At 35.0% G+C, this 20,111-nt stretch overlaps 1 protein-coding gene across 1 annotated transcript in view; it reads right to left on the bottom strand.

Annotated features, from left to right (window-relative positions):
• Window positions 1-19,189, bottom strand: part of LOC124187238 (sodium-dependent transporter bedraggled) — a 40,921-nt gene extending 21,732 nt beyond the window's left edge. Inside the window, exons 1-3 of the mRNA XM_046579641.1 lie at window positions 19,131-19,189; window positions 16,504-17,623; window positions 10,417-11,226 (exon numbers count right to left, since the gene is read on the bottom strand). Coding sequence (XP_046435597.1) covers window positions 10,417-11,226; window positions 16,504-17,600 — 1,907 coding nt within the window. The 5' untranslated portion in view covers window positions 17,601-17,623; window positions 19,131-19,189. The remainder of the gene's footprint in view (window positions 1-10,416; window positions 11,227-16,503; window positions 17,624-19,130) is intronic.
• Between the last annotated feature and the right edge of the window lie 922 nt (window positions 19,190-20,111).

Genomic DNA, 20,111 nt, shown 5'->3' with positions numbered 1-20,111 from the left:
AAGTCTTATAAAAATGGGACTATGATTCATAATCGTAATTTCCGAAGAATATCGAGTATCCTTTAAAATAATCATTATAATAATAATGAGGATAAAAAATGGCTGCTGGACGCGATTCACGTTTTTCTTATTTTACCACTTTTTTTTTCATCCGCTGTAAGTTACGAATTTTATGCGATTTGTAAATTTACCTAACGAATTAGGTGTAATATGGAAATTTCAGGATTTCTCCATTTCAACCATTATAATTATTATTATTCTTATTATTGTTGATGTTGTTATTTTTTTTCTCATTAAAAAACTGTTTTATTCATTAGTTAACCGTTTTTACGATTATTCGATAAACTCTCGCCCGAAAAACAATGACATATAATTTAAATATCGATTATTCAGGTGCTTCGAGTCGATTTCCGTACGTTTTGTACGAACTTGTAGGTATAAAATAAAAAGTAAACGAAAATCATTCATTTCAATATTCGCACGCCTTGCCAAACAAATTCAACAAGTGTATCTAACTTTTGAGTACCGATAATATTTGTCTTACAGTTGTATAAACAACCAACGCAATTCTTCTTTTTCCTCTTCCTGGTGCGCTTAACTTGGCGAATTGCGGTGATAAAATTTATCGTAAAAATATACTGAGTAGTATATATATATATAATATAAACATATGGTCCATTCTTTGTCAATTATAAAACTTGAATTAACAAAAAGTAGTAAAATATTATTATATTTATTTCAGATTGTTTTCTCTCAAACAATTATTCATCCGAGTGTTCGATATTTTGTGTTCGTTTTTTTATTGTAGTTTCACAACTAAAACAAGAATTTTTGTCGATTTTTCATTGTGTTGAAAAAAAATAGAGAGGAATTGCGAAACTTCGAATTGAAGGGACAAAATAAAAAATAAAATAAAAAAAACTATTGAACCGCAATTGAGAGAAATTTTATCACCTGTAGAAGCAAAGAAATTATTAACCGTTTTCACGGTAATTTTAATTTTTTTTCGCATCATCCAAGAATGAGTAGATGAAAATCGTTATTCTATGCTTCATTATGCCGATTATGTCCAAATATGTCGGAAACGGCGTCGAATTGACAAATTAAGAAAAAAGAAAATATTTCATAAAAATTCCCTAGATACCGTCGATAAATAGAATTCTTTTTTTATCATTAAGAAATTATTTCACCAAAATTCCCCAGGTGCCGTCGATAAGTCGGATTTTTTTTTCACAATTTACCAATTCGACTCCGTTTCCGACATATGAGGACATAATTCGATGTAGAATGTTCCTCGTTGAAGTGGAAAAAATGTTCTTTTAGAAATTGTATTCATTTATTCGTTTAGAAATAAAGATTTCTTCAATCAGTTGAACGAATGTAAAGGATATGAAAAATTGTTCTCACAATGTATAATTAAAGACGACTAAAGTTTTTTTCCCTGATTTTTGGAAATCTCACGGAATAGGTGAGACGAAATATGAGCACACAGCTTCGGGGATTCGAGAATGAAAACAAAAGGAAGAAACGGATTGAAGTGAAAAATAAACGTGGTTAAAAATACGCGAGATGGAGTTCGCGCGGAATGATCCATAGACGAAACATAATACATATGTTGATATTCTAGTCGTGTTCATGAACGCCGAAGGCATTAACGCCAACGCTAATGAGTATGATCTTATACAACGTGGTATGGCTACCTATAGATATATTAACATTTATTCTTCGAGACTGCGTAATAAATATAGTCCAGTAAAAATATGTTTGAATTAATTAATGATCGGGATATGGCTGCATTTCTTGTGTACGGGATTATCGACGCTTAGGAACTAAAATATGAAGTCATTTTTGAGCTGCATAGCCGGCGTTTAGAGAAAACAGCAAAAGGTTTTTTTTGCGTTTTTCTCATAGAATGCTATCGATAGATGAAAAATGACTTGATCATCGTGTAGAGCGAAAAATTCTACATCGAATTATGTCCTCATATGTCGGAAACGGCGTGGAATTAACAAATTAAGGAAAAAGAAAGTATTTCATAAAAATTCCCTAGATACCGTCGATAAGTAGAATTCTTTTTTATCATTAAGAAATTATTTCACCAAAATTCCCCAGATGCCGTCGATAAGTAGGTTTTTTTTTTCGATAAAAAAAAACAAAAAAAAAACAGCAGAGTTTAATCATTTCGAAGATTTTAATTGTAAAAACCTTGTCTCAAATTTCATAGGTATATTGTACGGTTTTGTTATTCGAAATTGATCGGATTTATATTCATCACAGACAGTATTTTTCACCATCATTTTTGCAAACGACGTATATTTCTCGGGATTTTATTTTTAACGCTTTTTAGTTCATGTTCCTAACTTTTGAATCAGACTGTAAATCCCGTTCAATGCGATGATCGGAATGATAAAGAGGCGCTCGTAATTTGGCCAAAACTATGCGGATGTTAATTCTCCTCAGTCGAAGGCCAAGATGTTGAATCACGTGTGCAAATATCCGATGTGCGATTTATATTAACAATAAGTTTCGAGGATTGTGAAACGAACCCGAGGAAGCTCCGTTTTTTTTTTTTTTCTGTTAAATTTCTTTAAACGCGAACGTAAATTCTTTCTAATTCTAACTGTAATCAATTTTCACTCTCCAAGTATTAGCCACTTGTTTTTTTTCTTTTTTGCATCGATCGATGGATCGTATTTTACAATAACATGTGTTTAATTTTACATGAAAACCGTTCAAGTCTAATTGAATCTCGGTGTAAACAGGTGATTCAAATTTTAAACAAGACGTATAAAAAAAAAAAAAAAAAAAACATGAAGGTCAATTTTGTCGGAGAAAAAATACATCCACGATATTTTTGTTCGAAATTAGTGAGGCGAAATATTGTGTTTTTTATAGTACAGCTTTAATTGCAATTGCAATATTTCTTCGATTTCTATATATATATATATACCATACAGCTATATTATATAATGAAATACAATTAATTGTTATAGATGTAGAGAAATATACCGTGAGAAACTTGCAGTATGGAATTTTATACAGCCAACATAACGAGTTTACAATATTAAAGTAATTAGCCTGAAACGAGAGAAAAATTTCTTGCTCTTTCATTAGAGACGTGACGAAATAAAATAAATAAAATTAATATAACATGAAATTTCCACACAAGTTATACAATCGTAAACTTAAAATTTGTCAACCGAAACAATCGTATAATAAAATTGTTAAATATTTTAAAAATTCGTCAGTTTTTAATCTGGATTATTTCTATATAATTTTTTATTCATCTAATTATTTATTTTCTCCTTGAAGTTAGGATTTTAGAAAAACTTATGTATTACGTATGTTTATTTGTTTAAAAGAAGTAGCTTCGTATAATTTTGCTACAAATTTCGCAAGTTTCAATTTTGAAAAAAAAAAAAAAGGAAACAAGAAAAGTAAATAAATAAAAGTGAAAAACAAGGTATGAAACTTTAGCGAATAAATTTGTCTCCGTTTCCACGCGATGTTACATGTACCTGAAACTCTGAGTGCACGGTGAGTATCGGAAACCGAGTGGTTTCCCTGTTGGATAAAATTTCACTTTACTGAAACCGCGACTAGAGTTTCAAAAATAACTTCTCAATTTATTCTATACCCGTGTATCCAGGGACGAAATCTTCTAAAATTACTTGCGAACGTCTCTCACCCTAAATTTCAAATCTCAAACTTACAGGAAAATGTAAAAATTTCTCAAAAAAAAAAAAAAATCATTTACTTAACGGCAATTTTAAGTATAACAGACTAATTACAATGAGATGTTAATTTAACAAGAAGTTGCAGACTAAAAATGTTGTACAAAAAATATTTCATCTTTCTTCGTTTGCTGCATTTTCGTACATCTATGTTTGGTTATATTTGTTGGTGCGGTCGATGACGCGGTAAATAGATGACAGTTTCAAAGATAAATTTTAACTACTGACACAGTTGAAAGGTATTTTATATATATATATATTTTTTTTTCTTTTTACCGCTCGCAATTTAATATATCGACGTTTATGTTGTGATATTAAATATTTAACGATTTATTTGATAGATAATTAAGCCAGTTTCAGAATCAAGTCTAACAAACGCTGAAAAAAATCGATTTGAATAAACAACGCGATTGTTTACGAGAGCAGAAAAAAAAAAAAAAAAACATTAAACCGGTTAAAATCAACTGTTTATCGCAATTGAAAAGAAGGATTAAGAAAAGAAGGATTAAAACCGGCTGCAAGTGTCTGTTTTTGTTAAAAAAAAACAAAAAAAAAAAAAAAAGAAGATTGTCTTCATAAAATATTTAAGTGCCAAAGGCAATGTTTTATTTTGTATTTTAATTTGAAAAACCAGGCAATTACACGGCCGTTTTTAATTCTCCTCTCCGATTTATTATTATCCTCCCATAATTTAGACCCGACTACTCTGGCTAATTAACCAAAGCACTGAAATTCGGTATCAAAGCTTTTCTACATGTATATCTTGTATGTGTTTGTAACATACTAAGCTCCTTAAATAACTTTTCACCACAAATAAGTTTTGAAAGATTATAGACTTATCATAAAATGATAAAAGACAGTATTTGTAGAGCGTTCAATGATTATTAAAAACATGTCTGCGAATTTTCTGTACGACGCATCGTTAGCTGATTAAAAAAATCGGAATGATCAAAAAACCATTTTATCACGTGTTATTTGTATGGAAAATAGGAAAAGGTGCGATGCGCAACATCTCGGTGTAAATATTAAGATCCAAAATTTTAACAGGGGTATTTTTGTACGTAAATGAAACTTTTTAAACCTGTTTCGAAAAGAGAAAAATTAAAAAATAAATATACAAACTGATTCGTACGTATAACGTGTTGTATAAAGCGCGACACATCGATCGAGAAATACGGTCACTTAGCTCACGTATTTAGGTATCGTAAAGAGCCAAGCCTCAACAACCCGACCTCGCGACAAAAAACTAATCAATAAAAATTCGTCACATACACACAACAGCCGCAAAGTTTTATACATGTATACATGTATGTGTAATAGGTACATATATAACATGCATACAGTACGTATGTAAAGTTGTAAAGGTGAACAGGTGCTCGATTTATCCGTAAATAAGTCCTCGATTATAATTGTTAATATATTTGTTACGTCATGTAAATAAATGAGTAATTAAATGTAGCTTTATATAGTATTGTAAAGATTAAAACGATTAATTCGGTATTATTACAATCGGGTGAGAATTTATACGATAAATTTATTTGGATCAACGCGTTTGTGGGTATATATGGAGCATTCCACGTCAAATCGAAGCTTCATCGTCCTGACCACCTGGGATTTGATGAATAATTGATTTTTTTTTTTTTTTGGTTTGCTTTCGGTCGAAAATGATGCCTCTGATTTTTCGAAATTTACCCGACATTTTTTAAAAGTGTGGCGACCTCGTGAATTGAGGAAATATCTTTGACACGAAGGTGGAGATTTTTGAAATCGATGAAACTTTTTTTTTAAGATCAGGGAATTGAAGATAAATTTTTATGTCATTGGTGGAAAATGGTGTGAGAACGACGAATATATTTTTTTTAAGAATCATCGTTAAAAATAAATTCCAAGGTATAGGAAATTTTTTGTTTTTTGCAAAATAAAAATTGAAGAAAAATTATTATATCATAAGAATATAAAATAGTATAACTCTAATGTAGCTGGCTGTACAAAGATCAAAGTTTAAATTCAAATGAAAGAAGAAACGAATTTTCACCAACTGAAAGTATTGGAAAAACGAAACATTTACACGGAGAAAAACACAAAGATGATCAAATTCTGATTCGAAAGTTGTAAATTTAAGGTTTTGTTACTTAGATAAATGTATATATAACTTGTGTATAATGTGTATGCATATTTAGAACGAATAGTATTTCTCGTTGAAGATCGAGTTTTCTTTTAGTTCCAATTTTGTTCACATTGTTTAAAATTAAATTCAATTTTTACGATCAATTTCGGACAAAACTTTTATCTCTCGTATTTTTCTTTTTGTTTTTATCGTCATCTACACATATAAATGATATTCAATGTATACCTAGACAATAAAAAGAGAATCCATTATTCACTCACATAAATTGAAACGATTTGATTACAAGCTCTCACAATATAATTATATGCGTGGAAAATATTCGGTAAATTTTTCGTCGTTTTCTCGATCACAAAAAACCTTTCGACCAATTAAACCTGATTGAAACAAATTATCATACAGTTGTATAATTCAGCGAGTATTACAAGGAGCCTGATTCGAAGCAAACGATGACTTATTACAATCACGCAGAGCTTTGCAATGATCTATCAATTGGTTTTTTCTTTTTTAAACTAATCAATTGATCAGGAATAATCTGATGAATCGTTTTTTCCATTAATTTATTAATCGGCCCTTTGAAAATTCATAGTTTTTGCAATTAATCGACATTTATCAATCAAACGAGTTCTTCTCAAACGATCGATCGACCTTTTAGATTAATTTTTTATTCCATAAATCGATATTTACGGGAATTTAAAACTTTGCGGGCTCTTTTCTTCAAAAAAAAAAGCAAAGAAAAAACAGTTTTTCACCGTTGTAAAAAAAATGTTGCTTCGATTAATCAAAGTCTAAATTAGTTGAAACAAAATTGCTAAACCGTTCATTCAAAAAAAAAAAATCCATTTCGGTGTTTCTAACAAGTGGTGAAAAATTCGTAGGGCAAATACGAGTGTTCGAAAAGAGAAGAAAAAAAATTGAAAATATTTTTCGGTACGTTTTCAGGGGTCGTGTAACTGATCCGGACGAAAAAATTTCGGTGAAATTAAAAAATCTTATGGTCAACCGTTTATTCGGTTGGCGTGGAATGCACCATATATACTTGAGGTTTCTTTTTTATCACAGACACTGTGGCAGACTGAAACAGCAATGCCAATGTTAGACACTCGGGCAAAAACTTTGAAACTAACAACTCATAATGCTAGATCGTTGGTCAACCTGTCGGCCGGCCAAGATCATTGGAAAAAGGAAAAAATATCTGTACCGGATGTTACGCTACGGTACTCGTGCGTGTCTTGCTTGTATACCTATACATACAGCTGCTAATGCCGCCGGTATCGTATAGACTCGGTTTTGAACTCACCATTTTTAATTTGCGGTTGAAATATTTTTTTTTCTTTTTAAACTCATTTTTAGGACTACAAGCATCACAGCTGAAATTGTAACATCGATTCGTTTGGTTTCTGTTGTATTTTGTCCATTCGAGAAATTTTCGTTACGGAATTACGCCGGTTTTAAGAAAATTTTGGAAGAAGAATAATGAATTTTTTTTTTTTTTTTTACAAAATTTGAAACTATGGAAATTTTCCAACACATTTTTTTACACGAGTTGTAACAAACCTTAAATGAAAATAATTTAATATCTATACCACTTGTAATAATCGGGACTCTGTGAAAATTGTATTTTGAAAAATATATCTATTCGGCGGGTGTCGATTTTTTTTTTTTAATTCCTAGGCAAGTAATGAATTTATTTAAAGTGTAATAATCGTGGTAAATAAATGTTTTAAAAATCTATATTTCAGGAAATTATTTAACAGATTTTTGAATTCGTGATAGTTAGACACTCAGTCGTTCGATTTGTTCCAAGTTAAGGATTTTATGTAAGGTATGTAATCTCAGTCAGTTCTTAGATCACCTTCCCATATTTTTTGTCTTTTCTCATTGTGACGGTTTTTCTCGCGTTTCACGCCACCGACTAACAAGTAAAAACTAACCAGATGGACTCAGGATCTACATCATCTATCTATATATATATATATATATATATATATATATATATAAGTATATGGTACACATATATACATAACTATATACAATCCATGTAGTACAATACAAAGTAAAACGCGTCTGTCATACAGATTTTCTTTGTACGTCACTACAATAAGGATATAAAATTAGTTGAAACTAACCTATAATGCCATATTATCTAAAACTGTTTTACCGACTAGCATAGGTGGCGCTTTATAAATATAGTTAATCTAGGTTCTCCGTATTCCACGTTTAACTTTTACTTACTTTTCGACGCGCTGATGTTGAATAAGCTCATGTCAAAATCGCGTCATGTTTTTTTTCTACAATTTTTATTTCGTTTCTAAATAGGTCATTCTTCTTATAACGACATTAGAATCGATATAATTAACGGATCGATAATAAATGAACCATTGCGTCAAAAAATTTGACAATAATAGCACGAAAAAAAAAAAACGAACGAAGTTTCACAACGTCTAAGAAGCTATTACAATCTTTTATTTCGATGTTATGCTACGGAAGTGTATTTTAAAGTGTTTTATGTATTTTCATAGAACATGGAAAAACTTTTTCAACATTATAAACGATGAAACGAGCTTCTAAAAAATGGATAAAACTATAGCAATAATTTCTTTCACTTTCAAATTGAATAAATACGATTATTTATTCTTTCAATTCTAGCTTACAATTAATATCCGTCAATATTGAGAAGCTGATCAAAGATGTAGTAATTCATTGACTCGACTTAAAAGTGTGTTAAAACTTCACTATTCTTTCAGCATTACCTTGTACAGATACGGTGCCTTGAAGAGACAAAGAAAGAGGAAATTAGGCGACGAAGAAGAGATAACGAAAGGAACAACAATCGCGTTATAACGCGTAACAGTTTGGCAATCGTGGAGCAACGGTATTCACGTTCATTCGCCGAGAGGCTTGCGTAAACGAGAAGAGTTCATGGTTCGCGGTACCTAGTCGCACATAATGCGTGTGCATGCCTTGTAAAAATACGCACACAAACTTGAATCGTTACTTTTAACGACCCTTTCCTTCCGGCGAATGTTAATGCAGGGTGAAGCAATCCACTTCATTATTTGCATATACATATATTATACAATGTACGTTTTTCTCTTCAATTTTTCTTATAATTACAAGTATTATAAACATTTATTCTCGGAGTGAATATAGGATTTATGGACGCGTCAAAGTTTTTCAAGTTTGTAGCAATTGTATATACATATAGTAGAAATTTAAAGATGGATGAAAACTCCGGAATTTTATTGATAATTTTTTTTAAAACTTTCTGTCTTTGAATTGCTTGTAAATATATAACTTATTCAAAGTCGTTCCTAAGTTGCGAAATCGAGGATACTTTTCGATGTTTTGTTACGTTGGCGTTACTAATTTCAGTCTTGCGAATTCTAGCAGTCGAGAAACAAGAATATAAGTCAAAGTAAACACATTTTGCAAAAGATCAATGTTTTTCTCGGGCGGGGATGAAAAAGTAGGATCGTAACGCGATAGAAGAATGCCACGTAATATCAAGTTTACGTAAACGCGAAAATGCAATTCCCAGAGTTTAAAAAATGAACTAATTACATACGTCGAACTTTATAAAAAAGGTTATAAATATATAAATAAACCAAAATATATATACTGTTTAATAGAAACAAACAAGGGAGGCCAATAGTCAAAACATTATACACAATTAATTTAGGTTATTAGTAATATGATTAAAAATTTTAAAGATCGTTTGAACGTTATAATAATTACCATATCTCGTGGAATTTTCTAGAAAATCTGCAAGAAGTTTCTACAATTTTTCCGAGTTTTTAAATGATTTTTAACACTTCGCTGGTCACCCAGCTGTATATCTATAATAATTTAATTGCCATTCTATATCGAGTTTTCTGTGAAACTGGCGCATTCAACGCCGGCAGATAGGCAACCGAATTGACGTTAAGCCACATTTCGACATGTCCGAATAAAGAAATGTATCACCTATTGCCTATCTACTGGCGTTGAGAGTGCTAGTTTCACAGAGAAAATTCCCGGTATATTGCATATAAATTATAATCATCCTTACTGTTATGACATGGAATTTTACATGTAACATTTTAAAATTCTACGGATCAGATTTTCACTTGCATGATTCCGATATTCCGGCTTTTTCTTAACACCAAAACGACAGATGCGCGAAAATCTTGAATTGTCGAATGGTCAAAACTACAAACGTTTATACGATATGCGGCAAACGCTTAAGTTGTGATCATTTGGAACTTCACCCTATTTTGGAGATTTAACCATTCGGGCTTCTGACTACTAAGTATTTTCACCATTCGGGGTTTCGACTATTAAGTATATTAACCATTCGAGGTTTTGGCTATTAAGTATGTTAACCATTCGTTTTTTTGACGATCCGAAATCGCGTACACCTTGCCAATCACTCAAATATTCCAGTACCTAAATTCAACCATTCGATCCCTACCACCGTTCATCGAACATACAAGGTTAAACTAAACCTTAAAAGACCCCCACTATCTGGCCACAAGCAAACCCCCCCAAAAAAAAGTAAAAAAATTCAAGACTCACCTTCTGACGGACCCAGCGTGCTGAGGAGTCCCCGCAGGGCTGGAGGCGGGGCTGGTAACAGTGGAGGCGGCGGAGGAGGTCGAGCAGGAAGTATCGCTGGCAGTAGCCCCAGACTGGAGGCTGTCTCGCCTGGCAGGGTTGCCAGCTCTTCCCCGGGACCTCCCGCCGGGAAGTCCGCCCCTGCCGGGGGCGGCGGAATTGGGCCCAACGAGGCGGGGGGTGGGGGCGCTAGCAGGTCGGAGGCTGACGGAGGCGGCGTTGGTCTGTGCGGCGAGGATGTCGGGAGCGACGAGGGCGATGTCCGGGAGTGAATTTGGGCCCGATGGGCCCGGACGGAGCTCCGCTGCCTCCGGAAGGCGCAGGTGGCGCAGCCGGCGCATCGAGGCGCGGACCCAGGAGGTCGGGCCCCCGGGGCCGGCAGGTGGAGGCGGAGGCGCGGGACCCGCGCCCGAGACGCTCGGAGGCTTGGCCGCCGGTACGGCAGACATGACTGTACTGCCGACTGAGCCGCGGGACACGTTCCCCGCCGGACGCGTGCGCTCGAGGCTCGCTGAGGCGGCGGAGTGGGGGTTGGCAGCAGTGGAGTGGGGGGCAAAGACGGTAATTCCCCCCTCTATCCCGCCGCCGAACGACGCCTCCTCGTCATCATACTTCTCCGCTTCCATGACGCGACGCGCTTTCGTTGACCGCGACGTCTCGACTTCTTCGACCCACGACCAATCCACCTCTGACGCTGACGAGGATGACGACGACGAGGACGATGACGTCACTGAACCAGCGTCGTCTCCACCTTCTTCCGTTTTGCGGCTTCTGGTGGAAAATTTTTCTTTATTTACAATGCACATGTGCGCAGTTTACATCTTTTTTTTTTTCAATTGTTTAGCAAATTTGCACGGGGTTATGGATACATGTATAGGTATTATGATTTTTAGGGATTATAAGAAGCATTCAGACAACGAGAAAACTGTGAAAATTTCTTTTTCGAAATTAATCCTATTGCAAATTTCAAGACGAGAGAAAAAAAAAAAAGGCATAGGGCCGTGTGATTAATCGAATAAACTTAGATGTCGATTGATTGTTTTTTCACGTAATCGATATTCGAAGGAGAAACAATTTATTGAGAAAAGTCCGATCAATCTTTCATAATCGATTATGCGAAAAAGCAATTTAATTGAATCGTACAACCCTAGACTGTTATCTTAATTTAATTTATATTTGCATTTGATAGAAAGAGACCTGACTGTGCCATGCGTCAGGTAGAGAAAGTGTTGAAACAATGGTACCGTCTGAAAAAACCGTTTCAAAAATATCCGGTAACGTTATTTGTGTCAAGGACAGTGAACGCGACTAAAACGATATCCATACTGGATAACAGAAATGAAACTGCAGAGCGAATTCGAATATCGCGAGCTACGACATCGAGATTTGAGGAAAAGCTTCGACGTACGTATATAATTAGAACGTTGAAAATGATTCAGAACTGTGGTATTTTTTTTTTTTCAAATCCGGATCGAGTGTTTTTAGGCTTATTTTGCTCATTTGTCAAATTCCCGAAACATTTTTTATGAAACATTTTATAAATCTAGCGTATAATATGTATGGTATACACTGCTGTTCGTACGAGCAAAACTATTTTTTACGAACATCCGTTGTACCGCACTAATACAGAAATCTATTTTATCCACTGTACAGATAACTTGTATTTGTAAAAAAAATTATATAAAAAAAGCGATGACTCGGAAATGCCTACGCCAGTATTTGTCTAATTTTTCAATAATCACTTTACAATATATCTCGATTTAGGTAAAATAATGTGCGGACTAAAGTGACAATTGGTTTCGTATTAAGATATATCCTATTTCAAAGTGTTAACAAGATTACTTAACCTCCACGCAAGTGTGCGAAATAAAAATAAAGAAACATGTACCGTATCATAATTATTTTTGGCACATATAATATTTCACCGTCTATATACACACACGTATAACAATCTGCACGTTTTCACTTCACCGAAAGATCATTAATAATCGCTGCTTATTATTCGAATGAACTTGTATTTAATTTTACAGATGCCTTTTAAGATCCATAAAAGTGAACACTGATCTCAAACGCGTGGCAAAATGTGACAAACCAATCGCTCTTCGCATTGTGGAAATGAACTGATTGGGGTTCCCCTTCTATCTGGCGCAATTACTTCGTCTGTCTAACCTAAAGGACTCATAGCTAAGTCACTGCGGTCTGAACCTTCACAACCCGTCATAGACATAAGGAATATGGCAAAAAAATATTTACCACACTGCGTACAATGGCCGTATGACCCACCCACTTCCACTGTATGTGATATACCCGCATGATATTGTCGTTTTATCTTTCTAACCGCGAAAGTGTTCCAGTTTTCTTACAATCAGTGGTTCTTATTCACTATCGTTGATCGTTTCGCGCTCCCTCTGCAACTATGAATTATGAGACATCCCCTCCGTGGCACTTTCTTTTTTCAGAACTTATGACGTTCCATTAACGCAGTAACAAAAATAACGGTTGAAAATTGAATTGACTAGTGAGAGTGGTGGTATTGATTATTATAATAACAAACAATCGAAATTTGGTTGCTGTACCGAATTCATTTTCCACACCGAGAGAAATTTCTTGACTTTTTAGTTATTGTATGATCCAGTACTTTGTCCCATCATTTTTTACCCATAAACGAAAAATATGTTATTCTGAGTAGAAAGTGAGAATTAGTTTTGTAACAATAACCAGATAATCTAGTTTTTGAGTTATTGTTTTTCTTTGTTTATAGCCACTCGTGTCATATTTTCATCTAACTGTTAGATTGAATTGATGCGATTGGTTGTCTGAAAATATCTAGGGCATTAAACGCACGGATTTAGTTTTGTAGTAACCTAGAAATTCAGTACTGCCAACTGTAATCTCACCACTAAATAGTTACTCGTATCACACTTTCTTCGAAACTCAAAAATATTGGTGAACCGTTATTGTCGCGATACCCGTTTTATCAAATTATTTCATCGATTATAAAAAATCAAATACTCTCTCCTCTTTTCAAATAATAATTCATAATCATTTCACCAAATCGTTGAGTTCTCAACCATTAATTAGAATTCCCGCCAAGAAAATAAGCATCACATAATTCAGACTTTGAGTTATACATACGCCTATGAAACATTGAATAATTCTTCAAATATTTATCATCGCTGTAACTTTTACACATCTTGAATAATGATTCATTCGTATATAAATTTCCGGCATTCTTATAGCTATAGAAAAATTCTTTGGAACTGATGACTTTTTCCCATTTTCAAATAAATCATATTATAATCAGAATAACGAAAAGGAGGGAGGGGGGGGAGAACTTACTAGATTGCCGATAGGGAACATCGTTATTTTTTGTAAAAATTTGATAGCGCATTTTTGATTACAAATTGATTACTTTAAATATAAATACATAATTAGATTTAGATATTTCTCACTAGATACTCTGATAAATTTGAATCTTTACATTTCAGCTGCAAGAAATTTTTCTATACAATATATATATATATATATATATATATATATATATATATAGATAAAACTATGCACATTATATACGAACTAGGAAGTATACTTCCTGCAGGACCCCGCCTTAATTTGTTGGGGAGAGTATAAGGTAGGTGCAGCTATGTACAATAGTAGGTATATAATTTAAGTTCACTTAATATACAGGGTGTTCCGTGCCAATTCGACCAAAGTTCAACCCATAATCTACAACTCGAATATTCTTACATAATTTGAAGAAAATTATTTGATTGTAATTTGATTCTAAAACGAAATTTGATATCTTTTATTTTCTACAATTTTTCATGCATTCTATACGTATTAATTATGCGTGCTGAACTGCGTTAGACGATAAGTAAAGTAGAATATTTTTCACAGATGTTTTCAAAGATGAAGCAACTGCTTTTTTCGAAGCCGTTTATCTTTTTTTCGATACGACTGAATTTAAGAGATTCCAATGAGTGAATTTTCTCCGATTATAATGATATTTTAAATAAATTAGTCAGTTCCTTTACACAGTTCCGATATACATTTTTCTGATTTATTTATTTCTTTTCGCGTTTGTTTCAAAATTATTATTCGTCATCCAGTTATTGACTGCAAAGTGAATATATAAAAATTGTCTGATTAAAAAGATTGATAAAAATACTATATACTGTTAAATAATATCCATTTGACATATTAAGATTGGATTATGCATTCTTCCTTACCAGCAGAGATCGACTCGAAATTTAAAAATCGGGCGTAGTTTTTGAGATCGTTAAAATAGGAATACCGTGATACTTTGATTGAAACACCCCTTGGTTCAAATTTGTAATCAGCGCTCACAAATACCACATATTTTCAAATTTCTATCCTCAAGTGACCGGACACCCTGTATACAACTTACGTAGTATGACTAAAGGCAAGTGCAAGCCGGCCTGACTGACGCATCTGTTGCACTTCGTTACACATCGGTGAAGTACACCGGTGCTGGGGGTCGGTGTGTAATAACGCGCACGTGGATATTCTGACCGAATGAGCATTGGGGGGAAAAGGGTTTGAGCAAGGGTTACAACGATTCAAAACACCGCACGAGATTTTCGTCAAAATTGCTAAGCGGACTATAAAAAATTGGTGCACGGTAGAAAAATAAATTGAACGACGAAATATATATTGAGAAAATTTGTCAGGTTCTTATTCATCTCTGTCCTGTCTCTGCAGCATTTCTCATTGTGTTACTCTTCTATTTTCCACTTGCACCGTTCCTACTCAATTTTACTTCTTAACATTTACAAACAAATCGATTCAATGTTGGTCAGATACGTGACCATCTGTGATTAATGTACACTTGGGGAGAATGAATCTGAGACGGATAATTTTTTACACTAGACGGTTGTGTTGGCAACACGGAGAAACCTGCAGCGCCACAGTCGGCCGAACGCGAAACAAACTCAATCTCAACAAACGTAACATAACCCGTGACCGTCGAATCTAACCTTAAAATACGTGTCAACCCAACAAGTCATTATCCCCGCGGTATTCTAAGGTTAGATTCGACGGTCATTGGTTATGTTACGTTTATTGAGATTGAGTTAGTTTCGCGCTCGGTCGACTATGGCGTCGTAGGTTTCTCCGTGTTGCCAACATAACTGTCTAGTTTGAAAAATTAGCCGTCTCAGATTCATTGTCCCCAAGTGTACCTACACTTTCTGACCACCTTATCATAAAATTCTGTATACTTCAATCTGAATTTCGATATCTTCAATCACGGAAATCTGACATTGAACAAGATTTTTGAAACAAGTTTGAATGCTTGGCACACACCTCAATGTTCGAAATCTAATGTTCACGTACGTTAAATCACCTCCGTATATGTTTAACCACTTGTGGACATAACCTTGGACTGCGAGTAATGAATATGGCCAAAACTGGATCAAATCGATGGCCATAACTGGTATAACAAGGTGGACGAAACCGGAACGTTCATCCTGATTCTGTTATTTGATTAACAATAAAACTGTGGTAATAAAAAAGAAGTGGAATAGTACCAAAGAGGATAAACTGTCTAAAAATACTGTATCCAAATTTGAAACAAGTTACCGACCGAAAAACGGTTGACGTTATCGTCAATTAACAATATGCTTCCTAACATCGATTGAGTTTGATAAAAAATAAGAAAAAGAATGCAAATGAAGCTCAATCCACACACTTTCGATTAAAGCAAATGGTTGTTAAGATACAAATTCCCAAACCTGACCAAGCACTAATTTTGTCTCTTTCATTGGTAACGTAAGTGTAACAGTTATTGACACATTTAGATCCAATTATTGAACCTTGTCTTTTACAAAATTATAAATTGACGGCAGAATTTGTGAACTTCTCGATGACTAAAACCAATTTCTAGAGGGTTATACACTCCAAATTTATTTTTTGGTAATTTTATAACTAATGATCAAACAAAGACAACCAAAAAAAAAAGGTCAATAATTCTGACAGGGTCAATAACTGTTACACAAGTATCTAATAGAACGAAAAGCACGAACTCACCTGAGGGAGCAATCGGATTGTTGGAAAGCCGTGGATCCACGTGAAGTGGACGGCAGATCAATGGGATCGAGACCAAGGCTAGTAGATCGTTGGGTCCTGGTACCAGTATCATCATTGAATTCGCGACCGGCGGCACCTTCACTCCATGACTTCCGGTCCTGCTTGTTAACGGTCCTCTTAACGTTCCTGGCCCCGTTCCAGAGGACCATCTCTAGGCTATCAGGTCCCGATTTTCTGGTGGAAAGCCCAAGAGACGTGCGCAGAGAGTGAGACTTGACGAGACGTCGAGTTTTCGGAGCTACATATCCCAGGTCAAAGGCAACTGAGGCTCGCCGAGGCTTTCCGGAAGCGTTGGAAGGCGACGAGGCCTCGAATCCAAGGTTTTCGAAGTCTCCAGATCCTCGCGAGGTCCGTCTTATCAGAACCTCGGCGTCGTTTTCGGGCCCGGAATTTCCCGAGACATGTATCGAATTCGACGACTCGAACGTGTCCCGCCCGAAGCTGTTTTCGCCCGCAAATGAGGTCGAATCCAACGGGCAATTAACCGTCCGTAACAATTCATCGTCCATCAACGGACCCTCGGACGAAACGGACTCGTTCAGGATCCCGTCCTCGTCATCCTCGTCTTCGAGCTCTGCCAGGAAGTTGAACGCGTTCGTTATCTCCCTGGCCTCGAAGGACGCGTCCTGGTCCTCCAGGTCCTCCGGACTACCGTCGACGGTGTCCTCCGCCGGCAGTTCGAGGTTCTTCGTTATGTCCTTGACACGCTTTATCGTGTCCGAGGATACGACGTCGATCCGCTTAGCCGCTGGAACGAACTTGTCGTGTCCAAGGGTGACCAGCACGTCGCTTCCCAAATCCTGATCCTGCGGGTCCTCCTCGCTGATCGACACCGCGGACTGATCCACTTTGCCTCCTTCTGAGAGGGACAGCTTCTCCTCCAACTTAGGGGGACACACGTCCAACAGGTGCTCGTGCTCCTCTTCGAGACCTTCTTCAAACGACAAGGGCGAGCCTTGGCTTCGTCTGCGCGATATGCAGACTCCTCTTATACCAAGGTCGATCAAATCACCATCGTCCAATTCAGTTCCAGCCATTTTGTAACCGTATCGCGCAGCTCCTTGAAACAGAAAATTTTACACCTTTATTTAGACTTTAGATCATAGCTAAACAGATACAATTACAAGTGCGAATGTGGTCTAGGTACCAGCAAATATCTGTTTGGTCTGATTGTAAGTCGCCAACACTATGTTTTCTCATCAGTCCGAAGTTAGTAACGTTAACGTAATGAAATGTCAAGTAGAAAATCGTTGGTGCTCAATTTTAAAACGATTTCCAATGAGTTGGCCTTTCAAAATAAATGTATGTTATGTTTATCATGGTTTAATAAATCTCGGACCTTGCTGAAGGTGCGAAGTAACGATTTTTCTTAAACATGCATCGTTAAAGTAAAAACGTTACTAACTTCATTCTCTTGTTTTACGTGAAAAGCAGCGCAAAGCGTATTCATCCGTTTTTTTTTCTTTTCCTTTAAAACGTTTTCCGATAAAACGGTTCAAAAAACATCCAGCATTGCTATTTGCGCAAACGGTAATTGCTAAAGACACTTCTACCGTACTGATAGAAATTAATCTGAACAAATTCTAATATCACAAGTTAAGATATCAACAATTTGATCAAAGATTTTATGATTGGAATGTTTAAAGTTATTGAACTCCGGTGTTTTTGATCCGATTCTAATGTTTTTCGGCTTATTTTGTTTAACGTAAAGTCCTCCAGAGATGGTCGGAAAAAGAATGTTTACAAATAATTATATACATTCCTGAGAGATAAAAATAAACTTGTACAAGTATTTACTGCGGAACGGATATTCACGAACAAATTAGTCTGTGTGTTATAAAAAAAAAAAAAAAAAAACTGTAGTACGGCATTTCTTAAAAGTTTTTCGTACAATCTATGGTGATCTAGTCAGCGAGGAAAATAGGCCGAAAAACATCTGAATCGGATGAAAAAAAAAAAACACCAGCGCTTAATCGCTTGGAAGTTTTGAATTATAAAACCTTCCCTGAAATTGTTGATACCTTGTTTCGTGTCATTCGAATTTGCCCAAATTCGTGTCGTTTCATTCGTGTTTAAAAAATCCTCGGTGAAAGTAACATTTCTAGACATTTTTTCAACGGTTTTTTTCCATTTCACAACTTTTCACAAAGTCTATGCTTGCCATTCATTCTTAAACATCGGTTTATTCTTGCATGAAAATCAAATTATAATCGTAACAGTTGTAAGGAAGAATGGTACTAGTAACTACACCTAACTAGAATACAGTAACGAATCCTGGAAAAAAAAAAAAAAAATAAATGAAGACAGTTAAGAACTGTAAAAATAACCACAACCAAACATTTTTCTCGCTATATTTTCTTGACGATACAGATAAACGTTTTTAAACATTCTTATACTCCAAATCTGTTTACAGAACCATAATTACAAGATAGTAAAAATTAACACCGTCGTTATTAAAGACTCCAGAAACCCGTAAAGAAAAAAAAACAAAAAGGAGAAAAATTGAGCGAAAAAAAACAACAGCAATAGGAAAAAAAAAAAATAAAAATAAAAATCAATCCACTTACCGGACTTGAAAATATTAACAATAAATTCACGAATATTCGAAGAAGCGGTCGACCTAGTGTTTTTTCTCGTATACATGATTGATATTCGAATATATGTCTGACAATGAAAGGACGCACTGCGCAATATTACTAGAGAAAATGTAACTCGAACGAAAGAAATGTAATCGTTCGATCGGTGTTTTCAAATTTCGCACCGACTCGTAGATCGATTTCACGTTATGATATTTTACACTTAAAACCGCGAACGTCGCGCAACTTTCCTGCGGTATTGAAACTTAAAAACTGAACACCTAAGGTGTAAACGACGATGCAATTTCGTTCGTTGGAAATAGTGCAGCCGGTCTAATCGCGCCGCGACAATTGATACAATAAGAGTGCAGTTTAAAAATTAAGGCATAGAGAACCGAGTGTCTCGAACAGGGACATAATATATGTTGTATATCGTATTCGAGTCTCGGATGCGTCAGCTCATTTAGTGCGGTGATTAGCATCGAAACAATAACTCGCGAGAGCAGAAGCACGTCATATATATATATATATATATATATATATATATATATAACGTCATCATTGCGTGTGTGAAAGGAAAATACCTATTAAATTCATTGTTTTTCTTGTTGATTTTTTATTTTTCCCTACTACTATAACAAGTGTATAAGGTATTCCACGAGCACTCGAAAAACGATTTTTCTTCACTGCGAGAAACTTTTTTTTCCGGTTACGGTTTTTCAGTATCCGTTAAGTACTACATTCTTTCTCATTACGATCACTGTTGCTATACTTTCTTGTAACTGTTGCGAAAATTTAAGGCTCGTGCAAGAATAAATCGATGTTAAAAAGCCTTATTTAACGAAAAAAAAAAGTAGAGTGAACCGAAGAAACTGACTTTGCGTTGCGATTAACAAAAAAGGATCGACGATAGCGAAGAAGAACAGTTTTTATTTATTTTTTTTTTTTTTTAACGATACCTGATTCACTGAA

Source organism: Neodiprion fabricii, chromosome 7 (genome assembly GCF_021155785.1).
Source record: "Neodiprion fabricii isolate iyNeoFabr1 chromosome 7, iyNeoFabr1.1, whole genome shotgun sequence".
Lineage (NCBI taxonomy): Eukaryota > Metazoa > Arthropoda > Insecta > Hymenoptera > Diprionidae > Neodiprion > Neodiprion fabricii.
Note: the sequence above shows the minus strand (reverse complement) of the source record. Positions and strands in the feature narration are given on the sequence as shown.